Source organism: Pleurodeles waltl, chromosome 8, assembly GCF_031143425.1.
Source record: "Pleurodeles waltl isolate 20211129_DDA chromosome 8, aPleWal1.hap1.20221129, whole genome shotgun sequence".
Lineage (NCBI taxonomy): Eukaryota > Metazoa > Chordata > Amphibia > Caudata > Salamandridae > Pleurodeles > Pleurodeles waltl.
The window spans coordinates 399,645,833-399,659,140 of record NC_090447.1 but is presented as its reverse complement, the minus strand read 5'-3'; the positions used below and the strand labels follow the sequence as shown (position 1 = coordinate 399,659,140).

General features: G+C 41.0%; 1 protein-coding gene across 2 annotated transcripts in view; it reads left to right on the top strand.

The window, feature by feature from the left end:
• Positions 1–13,308, top strand: part of TMEM131 (transmembrane protein 131) — an 892,454-nt gene that overhangs the window by 407,255 nt on the left and 471,891 nt on the right. For both annotated transcript variants that reach the window (XM_069204268.1, XM_069204267.1), the window contains exon 13: positions 13,007–13,115. In XM_069204268.1, the coding sequence (XP_069060369.1) occupies positions 13,007–13,115 (109 nt within the window). The remainder of the gene's footprint in view (positions 1–13,006; positions 13,116–13,308) is intronic.

Sequence of the window (13,308 nt, the reverse complement as noted above, 5' to 3'; positions counted from 1 at the left end):
ATGTGCTTGAACCAAGGGATAGAAAGTACGTTTGGTCTATCCAATAAGTCTTGCAAAGATTCCTTGTATGTGACTAATTCAGGGATAGTCCAAATACGAACCCAAACAATTAAAGGCCTTAAAGCTATTACATCAGAAATGCGAGGGAACCCTAGATCCAAAAACACTGGAACTAGGGGCGTACTACGAAGGCATGCCAAGAGTGATCGTACAAAATTATTTTCCCCCACAGATAACTTGCTAGATTTCCCAGACCTCAGCACCGTAGACTGCGGCACCCTAAGCCTTGGTTAGATACATTTTAATAGCTGGGGAAACAACTTTCTCAATATTAGACATTTGAAAGTGCAAAATTGCCCCTGACCTATGTGCTAGGAGGGCTGAGCTTTTCCCTACCTGGGCCTGCCAGTTCATATCATTGCTGATTCTCACCCCTAAATAATCAATAGAGCATACCTTGCTCAAGGGAACCTCATTATACAGAATGTTACATCGTTTTGAGCTACCAGGACCAAAGATCATAAGTTTTGTTTTACTAGAGTTAAGTTCCAATCCATGATCTGCACAAAACCAACTAAACCTATCCAGGAGGGCCTGAAGTCCCATAGGTGTTTTAGAGATCAAGAGGGAGTCATCAGCAAATAAGTGAATTGGAACTTTTGAATTATTCAAGGAAGGGGCATCGTTTTGACAGTCAGTTGCAACTTGCACTACTTCATTGATAAACAACGAGAAGAGAGTAGGTGCCAGGACACATCCCTGGCGTACTCCCCGCCTGATATTAATACGATCAGTAAGTTCCCCCAGACTGCCCCATCTTACTTGAGCATAGGTGTTCTTGTGTAATCTTTGAATTAGATGTACCAAGTTCATCGGGACGCCAATTTTCTTTAGGACTTCCCACAATTTCTGCCTTGGAACAAGATCGAACGCGGACTTAAGGTCATCAAAAGCAACATACAAGTTTTGTTTGGCCAAGGTAGCATATTTCCAAAGTAACAAAAAAAATCTAAAAACTTGGTCCACCCAGCCTGAAGGGGAGATAGAACCTGGTTAGCTTGGACCCAGTCCATTAGCCTGTCTAGGACTTGCTTAGAAAAAATCTTTTGAAGATTATCAATGAGGCTAATTGGGCGGTAATTGTCTGGCAGTCCCACATCTCCTTTTTTGTGAATAGGGATCATTTCGGCTCCGAGCCATGATTCCGGAATGGGGCTGCCTGCTGCAATGGCATTTGATAAAGTATTAATATACCACGCCCAAATAACGGGTTCAGACTTAAACAGGTCCCCTGGTATCTTATCAGGACCAGGAGCCTTAGCGGGTTTCAAAGAATTAATAGCTGCTGTGGTTTCAGCAATTGTAAAAACAATGCCCTCCATGGGACCCTCAATGAGAGGTCTACATTTGCCACCCGTATGGGCCTTGTGATGCTGTTGCACAGATGAGGCATAAATCTCAGAAAAATGAGCCACCCATCTTTCAGGCTGGATGTGAAAATTAGGATTAACATTACCCTCTTTTGCCTGTGAGCCAACAACCTCCAAAAAGAGCCCTCGTCTCGATTTTCGACTGCCTCCAGCAACTTCTGCCAGATCTCAAATTCCCAGTTTTTCTTCGCTGGATTCAGGGCCTTAGTGTAGCTAACTCTAGCGGTCCTGATCTCCTCCTGTGAGTGCTTGCGGAGGGCCAATTCAAGATTGAGCCTAGCAAGGTCGCAGTCATTGTTGAACCACTCCCTGGATCGGATAGCATCTAGAGTATGTCTCACAGTGGTTTCTTTATAAAAAACATTCTGTAGAAAATTAATCAATTCAGCATGAATTTTAATGATTGGAAGACTATCGACCTCTTGCTTTTCAAGACCGGAGAACAGCTGTAGAAAGGAAGAATAAATTTGTTTAACCAGAAGTGGGTTAGATTTAACTTTTGGCCAACTAACACGAGTTTGCCTGGAGTTTAGGGAAGGGATCGGAACATCAGTGATCTCTAGGTGTTGAGTTCTCCCAAATGCTTTGTTGAATAGAGTAAGACATAGAGGGTAGTGATCGCTGTCATGACGGAGTTCAACCTTCATGTCCAGAATATGTGACCAAAGCCTGATGTCAACAAAAAAATAATCAATAGTGCTGGACGAACACCCCCGCTTATAAGTGGGGGCACGATTAAGATCAGATCTAGTCCGACCATTACATTCCCTGAGACCATGGCGTAGGCAAAGGGAAGCCATATGTGTAGCAGCACAAGAACCAATGCTAAGAGAATCATCCTTCACTTGGGGAATACCCCAGGAGTCATCTTCTTCAGATGTTAAATTACCTACGAGGTTCTTGAATACAAAAGAAGAGTTTATATCGCCCCCTATCACCAGATGGTTAGAAGGATGCAAAATTCCATATGCTCAACTAGCTGGGCAAGTACCCTTGATTCCATATGGGGGGGGGGACAAACCTCACATACACGTTGACCAAGGTCACTGTGAAACCAGGGTGAAATATAAGTCTGACACCCAATAAATCTAATGAGTTAAGGGGAAATACAGAGTGGTCGCATTGCAGTTTCTTATTCACTAAAATCATGAGCCCACCCATAGGCCTACCAAAGCCTCCAGAGGCAGGCAGAGCTGCGACAGAAAAAGTTGTAAATCCCTCAACATATATTAATTCTTCCGCCCAGGTTTCCTGAAAGAGGCATAAGTCTTGCTTAGAGATGAAGTTAACCCATCCAGGATCTCCAATCTTTTTCCTTATTCCAGCCGCATTCCAAGATACAATATTAAGTACAGAGGTCACAGGTGTGGGTCTAGCTCTCGGGGATATGATTGAGTTCAGAACCCTTGATCGTTTGCCTCTATAAACCATAGCATCTGAGGTGGGGAGCACTGAGGGAGAGACGTTGTTTAGTCAATCTAAATCAGATAGCCGGGGGGAGCAGTTGTACTTCCTGGCATATTGCTACCCCCCTTGCTGGTCCTGGCAGAATGGTGGCATTTCTTGGCATATTCAAGGAATCTGAGTTATGATAGGGCCAGCCTCTAACATAATATTGTCCCTTCTGTGATGGTGGTAATTACTGGCATGTTCTGGGCATACCCCCTAGAATGGTGCCTGTATCTGGCGTATTGGTAGTCATTCTTGACATATTGTGGCCATCCATGGCACATGAGAAACTATTCATAGCATAACAGTCCCCTTGGTAGTATGATGATAATATGGTGATGCATATTGTTGGCATCCATTGCATAGTGCTGTGTACCACTGGCATAATTCTGACCCTGAAACAAAGGTAATTCCAGTAATATGGTGGGCTTACATAATGATGGCAGTGGCAGCATGGTATTATTTAATACCCTTTGTTGCACAGTGAAAGTAATTCTTCACTTATTGTGGAGATTGATGGCACAGTAGTGGTGCCTTCACATGACAGTTACATTACTGTGGTGGTAAATCTTTATATTTTGGGCACATTATTGATTTCATAAAGGTGCCTAATGGGTTGCACTGTATGTCCTGCCTCAGCATGTCTTAGTGACTTAATTCATCACAGTTTAGATTTGCAGTGGTTGCGATTTACAAGATTAGATTGTGGCAAGGCTTACTCAGCCATCTGTCACCCTAAGGTTGGTAAATTGAGGACTGTTAAAAAGGGTATCAGTACCATTGATTATTTACAGCTCTTAGATATGATAGAAGTGTATTTAAAAAAAAATATTATAATAAGGCAAGTATAGTAGTAATGTTAAGAAATGTATTATCAAGAAATTAATCATCTAATCATTTTCTCTCTTACTCCTGTCCCAACTGTTTTGAATCCACTTGCCCTAAGTTAACCAGATCCTAAATATCTCCCTTGAAGTCGAGCTTTTAGTTTTCTATGTTGCATCCTCAAAGAACTCTCTCATATGCTGTAGTTCTTAAAAGAGCTTCTGGTGTCTTTGCACAGACATCCTCAAATTATAACTTCTACAGGGCCAGGTGTGTGTATCTTGCTGTCATTTGTTGATGTTATCATTGATCGGTAATGCTGGACTGGAAGAAGCCATTGCCTGCCTCTGAGGTTAACAAGCAGGTCGCCCATTAGCACAGCACAGCCTCTTGAACCACCATTATTCCTTACCCATCTTACTCAAGAAAGACTTGGTCTTCAGAAAAGTCCAGTCTTAACACTTCCTGCCAGCCTCTCCTGAAAATGAGGTAAAGAAATTGGAAACTTGGCATTGAAATGTGATTTAATTAGGGAGCCTTCACTAAGTAGCATTGGCATAGCCAACATGTCTCACCTTTGGACCTTACAATTGTTAGCCAATCAGTATATTACCCTGGGTGCTGTGCCATTAAGGATTGAAGAGCTATACAGTTTCTACACACTGGGTTACGCAGTCAGAAATACATGCTTGCCTCAGGAAACATAATTAAGCCGTGGTTGGTGCAGTAGAGAATAGTAACTTGTGTATATTTAGCGCTACAAGGTGAGAGCTGGGGTGTGAATATGTAAGTTATTTTTTCAAGCTTGCATTACACAAAGTGAAATGTAGACTGCTACGAAACGTACACCTGGAAGCAGCTTTTCTTCTAAAATACCATTAATGTATCTTTCAAAACCGTCAGTTTTCTTACTATTCAGCTTTCAAGCACTTTGGACTGGCAAGTGATGTTCTTTTGCGCCACAGAAAATGCATGAGCAGGGAAGGTAAAATTCTTCAAAGTATTAGCCACTGTCTAATGTAAAATTTGCCATTTATCACATCTGTGTTATTCCGACTGCCTGAAAGCAAATTACCACTCAGAGCAGACAGAAGGGTTGAAGGTATCAGGTGGCAGCAACAGTCCTGTAAAATCGTCACACCCTGCTGCTGAACAGGGTAGCTGAACAGTACAAGAGGGATTCCATTAGGCACTAGCTAGCAGTCTAGGTCTGCCTAGTTGAGCAGGTGCCGAACACCATCGCCCCCTTAATGTGAGGGTGAGTACCAGCATTGCTCAGTGGAAAACATATAATAGTGAATAGCTGCTCTTTCATACAGTAACGATGTAAAGAACTGCTGCCAGCTTGGTCAGCTGTTCCTATTTTTAGTTTTGAGGGAATGTTAACACGAGCATCTGCTGCCCAGTACCCCCATCCTTGTGAACCCTCATTTCATATTATGAGCAGCAGAGTCGAGAATCTTGATCCGCTAATAGTTGTGACTGGGGGTAGGCTTTCAGTTTAAAATCTTTAATTAAACCCAATGCCATTTGCCCACTATACACTGAAATATTGTGTCACGGAGTGCCCTGGTTTACAGCTGCTCTGTTTTGGCAGTCCCTCCATCTGACAGTCTGAAGGCCCCGAATTTGGCCTCAAGATGTGGGTTAGACCTCGGCATCCCAGGACTACAAATCAAAGAATGCAGAAAAAAATCCTGGACTGAAGCAGTAAGTCATACGTGGACTTGAGAAACAAGAGCAGCCGCTGTAAAGTTAATAGGGCTAGTTTTACCTTATTTGCTGTGGGGGTACAAATACCAGCATGCTTAGTTTCTGACTAAAATACAATAGTGCTGACACAGGTGCCCTCATGAAGTGGGATCTTTTAATAGCAGTATGCACTAGTTCATACTACCTACCTCAGGCGTAGCCAATGATTGACACTCTTCTGTACACTGTCCCTCTCACACTCAGTGTACCCCCAGAGGGCACACCTGTCTGGATCTAGTCAAGTCACCCGATCAAAGACCTGTAGTGTTCCAACTCATTACTACAGCAGTTGTGCAAGGTTGTGATTTAGTCTGCCACTGGAACCAAACAGCCCTACGATCACACCAAGAACCCCCAAGTCTGCAACAAGTTTCCAGAAGCCTTAGCTCCCACTACATTATTAAAGCCATTTCTTTTGCTCGTCAAACGCCAAAAAATAAAAATAAATAAAATGCAAGAACAAAACATGCAAGTTGTCTAATCACAAAATGATCTTCAATATTGAAGTAAATAATAAAACCCGAATGGCTGAACAGCTGTAGTGGACGCCCATCCCTGGTGTGATAAGTTCCAAATTAATAGTATTTTGGAAACTGGGTACGGATAAAACTTCACAACAGGCACTTTTTGTTTCTAGTTTCTATTCCATTTACACACAGATACTCGCACATAAATTAGCATCATCTGGTCAGTTAGTTAAGCTAAGCAAAATGTAAATATCAGATACTATGCTTATTTCCACAGCACTCTGCCCTCCAGCCAACAACACAACTAATTTACAACAGCAGCTGACCAGGAAGAGTCACATTAGGAAACATTTTGTATTTGACCGTAAACAAGCTGGCAGCATGGTGGTGCCAGAGAGCAAAACATTTTCTATATACTGAAATCCATCAGATACATCAATTTGCAGAAAAAATAACACGTATTAAAAGAGAATTGGCGAGTTAAAAAATGAGGTTTAATCTGAAAATACTGTAGCAGTAAGCAGGCAGGTGCAGTTTCAGTACAGACCTTCTTCAATTAGCTTCTTTTCTTTTTTGAGAGTGAGTGTTACTTATGAAGTGCAATAAAAAATGAAGTTGCTTAAAATAAGTGAGTTTCCATTTTGCTCACTTTAGATGTGGAATAAAGTGTGTGCACAACTGCCTGGTGGAGTGGTTGTGCAACCTTCTGGCAAAGAAGGTCCAGTCCTGACCCTAAAATACTTAATCAGTCCTCTCTGGCTTCAGGGGGTGAATCTTCCACCTCAGGTTGCGATTTACATGAAGAAACATAACCAACTCCATCCCCCCACCGCAACCAAACCACATGCTTAAAGTAAACAAGCATTTGCAATGCAATGCGTTTGCCCGAGTTAAAGCTGTTAGTGTTGTAAATTCCTAACTGGACTTTTCTTGCCACATAAATTAAAAATGAAAAGTAAAACAGTTGACATAAGCAAGCCAATTCAAAATGCCAGGGCCACCATCAGCACAAGCGCGAAGGAGACACACAAAAGGAAAAAGAAGTTCACTCACAGTCAAACATATTGGCAAAAGTGTTATCCATGTAACAGGGTTGATAGCCAAGGTGATAACAAAACTGCCTCAAGGAGGGACAAACTTAAAGCATTTACAAATGATAACAAAGGATTTTTTAAAGGGAAGCCCATGAATGCGTGATAGTGATGGGCGTGCAGTGGGCGTGGTTAAGAGCCCACAGATAGATTACAACAGGCCAGCGCGCTTGCGCGCTCAACCTAAAAATAAAATCATGCATTAAACATGTTGCGTTTGGGCAGCTTGTTGTTTCTCTCAGTGCCATTAACCGGATTTTCAAAATGTAGATTTCTGATGGAAGAGTGAGGCTGACTCACTGAATGAATGAAAATTAACAAAATATTTGCTAATGTGGGGTCCTTACATGCCCAATAATATTTCCGATGAATCTCTCTATTCTCGTTATTAATTATGTAAAATACACAGTTAAATACCATAACTTGGCTGTATTCTAAAATGAATTATTCAAACTAACATCACATATATGCTGTTCTGATATCTGCATTTGTGTGTTTTTAGTAAACCTCTTATCGATGCCTTGTTATGGGGATTTAAAGAGTGCCAGCAGATCAAAATCAAAAAGCTGTAGATGAATATTAACAGCTATGAGGCGCAGTTTCATGTGAGGATTTTCATAAATAGTCCATACTATTTTAAAAGTGTAGATATTGTATTGCATTCAGGAGGTTGTGTATGAGATGTGCATGATTGAGGTGCCAGTGTTATAAAGTTTAGGTGTGCACATACTAGTTAGATCTGGAAGAGGTGCTCAGACCGAGCTTTGTAATTTGCTGGTTCAGGCTAGGGCTGGTTTTGCGGCAGAAGATTGACAAAATATGGCAAAACATAGGGTGGGCTGGTATTAAAGGAGGCGGGGTGAGGGTTGGGGGTGAGAGGGGTGAGGGGCACAAAAGTTAATTCACCGAAGCATACATTGGTTTTGCCTATTATTCCCCTTTGGGTTTATTGACCATTTTAATCAAACTGTTATCATCAAACATCCAGTGTCAAGAGCGATCACATGTACATTCTAGCAAAACTACTGAATTCACACAAAATGATCATAACCAAATTAAATTAAAAATCTAATAAGGAAAGGATTGTAATAACTAAGAGTTAATAGATCTAATCTCGTTTCACCCAAGATGATATGAACTTTGGTGGATGTCACCCATTGCAATGCCCCCAGGTCCCCTGAAGAATGTCGATCCGAAGACCGTCCGCTCACCAGGGCTATCTGAGTTAGTCAGTAATCAAAGATAGCTGGAGGGCAGGAAGGCAACAGAGGTCCTAGGACGGTGGTGATCTGAGAGAGCCCAAAACAAGAGAAGGGAATCTGGTAAACAGAGGGGGGGAGGGGTTCTAAGAATACCCCAACAAGAAGACAAACAAATTACAAACTGGAGTAGATCAGGGTGCTCTAGGGGTGCTTCAGTTTAGGAGCTTAGTTTACCTCAGAAGCTGTCCATCCCAAGACCACCCCTACACCTCCTCTCGGATCCTGAGGTCAGCAGCGAGCACTGTGACAGAAGCCCCTGTTCTGTGATCGGAACAAATATTCTCCTGATTACACGCTGCCCTTCAGATGTTTTCCTTAATACTCAATTTTTATTTAAAAATAAGTCTAAACATGATCAATAAAAGTACACCTCTACAGTACATAATCATAAAATACAGGCATAGTGCATGAGTTGTAAGGTCTTGATCCTGGAATCCCCCAGCATGATAAACTATCATCAGCACCCAATTGCTGCGCCCGTACTCAACACCAGTGGCCGGCTCCAGTGCCTCAGAGTGCATGTGCTGCAACTTTGCCTGCTTGAACCTGGACATGATTCTTCCAGCCACATCGGAAGCTGGACCCTAGCAGCAGCACAACCCCGACTCACAGTCGCAGATTCCTCGAGTTGGGAAGTCGTCACCTTCCCCAGGACTGCAAAAACATTGCTGGACTTTTCAAAGGAGCCAGCAAGCACACAGGCGAGGGAGGACAGGAGGAACACCGGTGGGAGAAGGGGTGCATAAGGTAGTCAGCTGAGAAAACAAGCAGCGATGGGGAAGGGTACAGAAACAAGTTCTAACAAAACACAATTGCATCTGGAAAGAACTGTCCAGGATTAAAAAAAAAAAAAAAAACTTCCTCAGCAGTAAGTAAAGTTGAAAAGAATTGAAGCCTACAAGTAAAGGGGCTCTGCTCCAGGGGAGTGAACAAGTTACAAAAAGGCAGGACCAGGAAGTCAAATTACCGACTAGCAAGCAAGGAATTGTAAAAAAGAAAAAAAAAATGTGAATACACAAATGAAAAGCGATGGGTGGAGAAGAAGCCCACAAAGTATATACAACAGGTCGCTAAGTGGCAGCGCGAGCGCTGTCTAGGTTCATCCTAAAAACAGCCTGTAATTATTTTTAATCTGCTATGTTTACACATTTCTGGAAGACATAAACATGACCCTTTGAGAGCAGATGCTCATTCAAAGTATAGAAACTCCAAAACACATATTACAGTCTTCTATGTCTTCCATGGATGTGATACCTCATGCCATTGGTTTAAGAGTCATTTTCCAGTAGCACAAATGTATTTACAGCACCCTCTTCTTCATGAACAATCAAGAGTATGTGACATACCTTCTAACAGAGAACCTATTTTTGACTCCTAACGTTCTTAAGAGTTTGGAGAAGTTAAATCAAAGCAGTGCAACTGGATGAGCTAAGAGGTTGCCGTCCTTGGATTCGAATTTCTGGGGCTATAGCCACTTTTTGCCTAGTGTGAAACCATGACACTGAGCAACATGATTCCCTTTTCTGCAAAAGGCACATCAAAATGAAGACAACAAGCAATGATTTCTGCTCTTGCAACAAAACTGCTTTAATGAAGTTGTGCTGTCCAATCAAGGTACTCTGTTATTTAGTTGTGACAAATTTAGCTAAATTAGTGGGGTACAGTGATGCTGACCAGTATGTCTTCTAGATCGTACAGCATGATTAGTTCTCCAGGAAACCACCTACAGTTCTTCTATCCCATCTAGGTATTATGAGTGTGACAATTGTTTGTCTAGCAAGGAATGTAGATTTTACAAAAGACAGGTAGCTATGGTAATACTCCATTGCACCCAGTTGTCCATCTCTACGTCTTTCAGTAAATCCAGTGATGCACTATGCCCAGTACGGCTGACCTTGCTGTACTGTCACACAGACCCTCTAATTCAAGGACCAAATTGGTATGCCAGACCAATACTATATACAGTAACCCCAATTTAAATGCTGTACAACTAATCCAAACACATTTAGAAGTAACTATTTACTTAAGTACACAAGAGGGGACAATATCTTTAGTTTCTCATGAACCTTCTTTTCATTAGATTTCACTTGCTATTTTGAGTGGTCTAAAAGGAAATCCTCATAGTTGCTTTCTTTCACACAAGCCTCTTTGTTCATGTTGGAGTGAATGTCTGGTGGTTTTCTGTTACCTAGTAAACTAGATGTCTACTTGGATTTTTCCAGTTCCTCAGGTAAGGTGAAGGCTTTGCGGTAGAGCATTAGAGGAAACTGTAATCAGACACATTGGTAGGTTCCATAACGTAGTGCCTATATCCCAGGATTTGTGATCAGGCTTACAGTAAGAGACCACAGTTTGCAGCCTGCTTACACGAGAGATTTTCATGTGGTCTTGACCCCAGATTGCTGTTGACAGATGCATCCCTGAAGGGTAGCCCCTTTAGAAGTCTTGCCTATCACTGACTTAGTGCAGGTTTTTTACTGCATCTGTCATCTTGAATAGAGGGCTGTATGTTTGGCCCCAAATATATTTCCCCTTGTTGCATGGTTTTATGATTCTTGTCCTGACTAACAACTCCAGGAAGAAGTGAGGCAGATCTCTTCAGTTGCATATTGTGACTGTCTGGCCTGTGGTGATGTCCTGTGAGATATCCATAGTAGTGGCCCACTAAGCTGGAATGGAGAATTAAGTAGGTAAATGTAACTTTCCACAAGTACAATTTAATCCGGGAGGAAGCATATATCATATTTGCTTGCATCAGGGCTTTGTTCTAGACTTTGTTTTCCTTTATCACAAACTGTAAGTTACATACATGAGTGAATCACTGATCATTCCTTGTGGTGGAAAGATGGCCTCATGGGGTCGGGATCTTGACCGGCTCTGTAGTCACACTTCCATCAAGACTCAAGAGTGGCAGTGCGATCATGTAGGTGAATTGGAGGACTGGGGACTCTTGATGAAAGTGTAACTGTAGAGCCAGCATGTATGTATGCATGAATGAATGCATGAGTGTGTTTTCCTCATTAATGACTATTGAATCAAAACGTTTTCTTCAGATACTGTTTAGATATATTGATCCTGATGAGGGTAACCTACCCCACATGGGCAAATTCTCAAAGGCTGTAACGTGGCCCAGATCAGTGATGCAAAGTCTATTATAATGTTTCTGCATCCGACACACGCAGTACTACAGTACTTTGTTTTTAATCTTATCAAGGTGACATCACTAAAATGTACTTATATGGTTACACCCTTAATAATTGTATTTTGTTTATCCCAACAATATGAAGAGCTCTGAGCACCTTGGTTGATCTCACCCATATGTACCATTGTTCTGGGTGTGGGGTCCTTTGACAAAGCATGCCATAAGACACTTGTGGATGAGGCCTTTACAAAACATTATTATATTTTGCTCTAAAAGATTAAAAATACCCAGTGTGTTCCTTTCATGTGCTAAGGTTACCTTGACCCTTTTTTTTTATATTTGTGTATTCTACTGTGAGATGATAATGATCCATTTTAAAAGGCTTTCCAATCCCCCCCTTTTGATTGAGAAATACCTTTGAAAGACCTCATTCACCATTATATTATGTGTACTCTGTCTGCTTCCCTCTATTTATTTTTTCTCTATGGCAAAGGCAAATTAGATGGGAATGATGTTATGGCTAATGTTATGAGTAAGAGATGGCCACCATCATGAAGCAGATTTGCCATATCCAATTATGCCTGTGCGTGTTCATAGTCAAAGGAAATTCAATGTTTCCTGTTGCTCATTGCTGGGATTTTACAGATTCAGTTTGAGGCCTGCGGTAGAAGTGATGAATCTCCAAAAAGAGGACGAATCCATCAAAAACAACCGTTAGAAGAAGAGAGCTATATTTTGTAGATTTCAGAGACCTCATTCAAAGCCATTGTCAATTTTTGAGTAATATCTCTGGAAAGTGTTCTTCCAAGGCATCCACACTGTTTGAAATGAATTATGTCTACTTCTGTTAAAAAGCCTCCCCTGTAGAAATCATTACCTCATAAAGACCTCATATTGTCCGGGGTAGTAAGCGCTATATAAATACTATGACAATACCATACAATATCTACATGCCTGATCCATTCGGACTCTGGTGAAATTTGTTAATTTCCTTGAAATTTTTCTGCACGGTTCAGTAGCTTCTTCATTCTTATCTGTTCACAACAATCCAGGATTTGGCCTCTGAACCTAATGGTGCTTAAAATACCATACATGGTGAGCAGTCGGTAAGGTGCAAAAACATTTTGTGGTTATACAAGTAGTGGGCCAAGCCAGAAGCTGCAACCATTTGATGCTTCATTTTGCTTATTATCTGTAGTTTTGGCTTACTTTCATGATATGTACACTAAGTGATACAATCTATTATGGAAAGGTGATAATAAAGTATTTAAGTATAAAATTGCTTATTGTTTTTTATCGTTAATAAACAGATAGGTACAGGGTTAAAAAGGGGGAAAACCAGTACGAAGTTTAATGTCTGGACTTCATACTTGAATTATAGGGAATACCTGAAACTCTAGAGTCAGGGCTTTGTTTTAAGCCCCATTAATGTTAACTATTTCAGAAAAAAAGATCTTTTACAGTATCAAAAGGAGTGTTTTCTTGTGTGCCTATTTTTGACCTTTTTATGAACATTGTGGTTAATTCAAAATCATGGAATGATTTATGTTGCCATTAGTGTATTACGCATCTCTATTTTTGCTTTCAGCTTCCAAAGCAAAGAAAGCACCACAGTTCTCTGGTAAAATAACAGTGAAAGCAAAAGAGAAGAGTTACTCAAAACTTGAAATCCCTTATCAAGCAGATGTTTTAAATGGGTAAGACTGTTATATTTTTTTTTACTATTTTTTATGAAATGGTAATTCCTTGTTAAAATTATAATTGGTAATGTTATCGAAGGTGTTAGTGACAAGTTAATTAGTATGGTAAATGAAACCAAAGGAAAAGTATTTTATGGCATAGAATTAAGAAAGAAAAACATGTTCCCCCTTGCATGTTCTGATATGAATT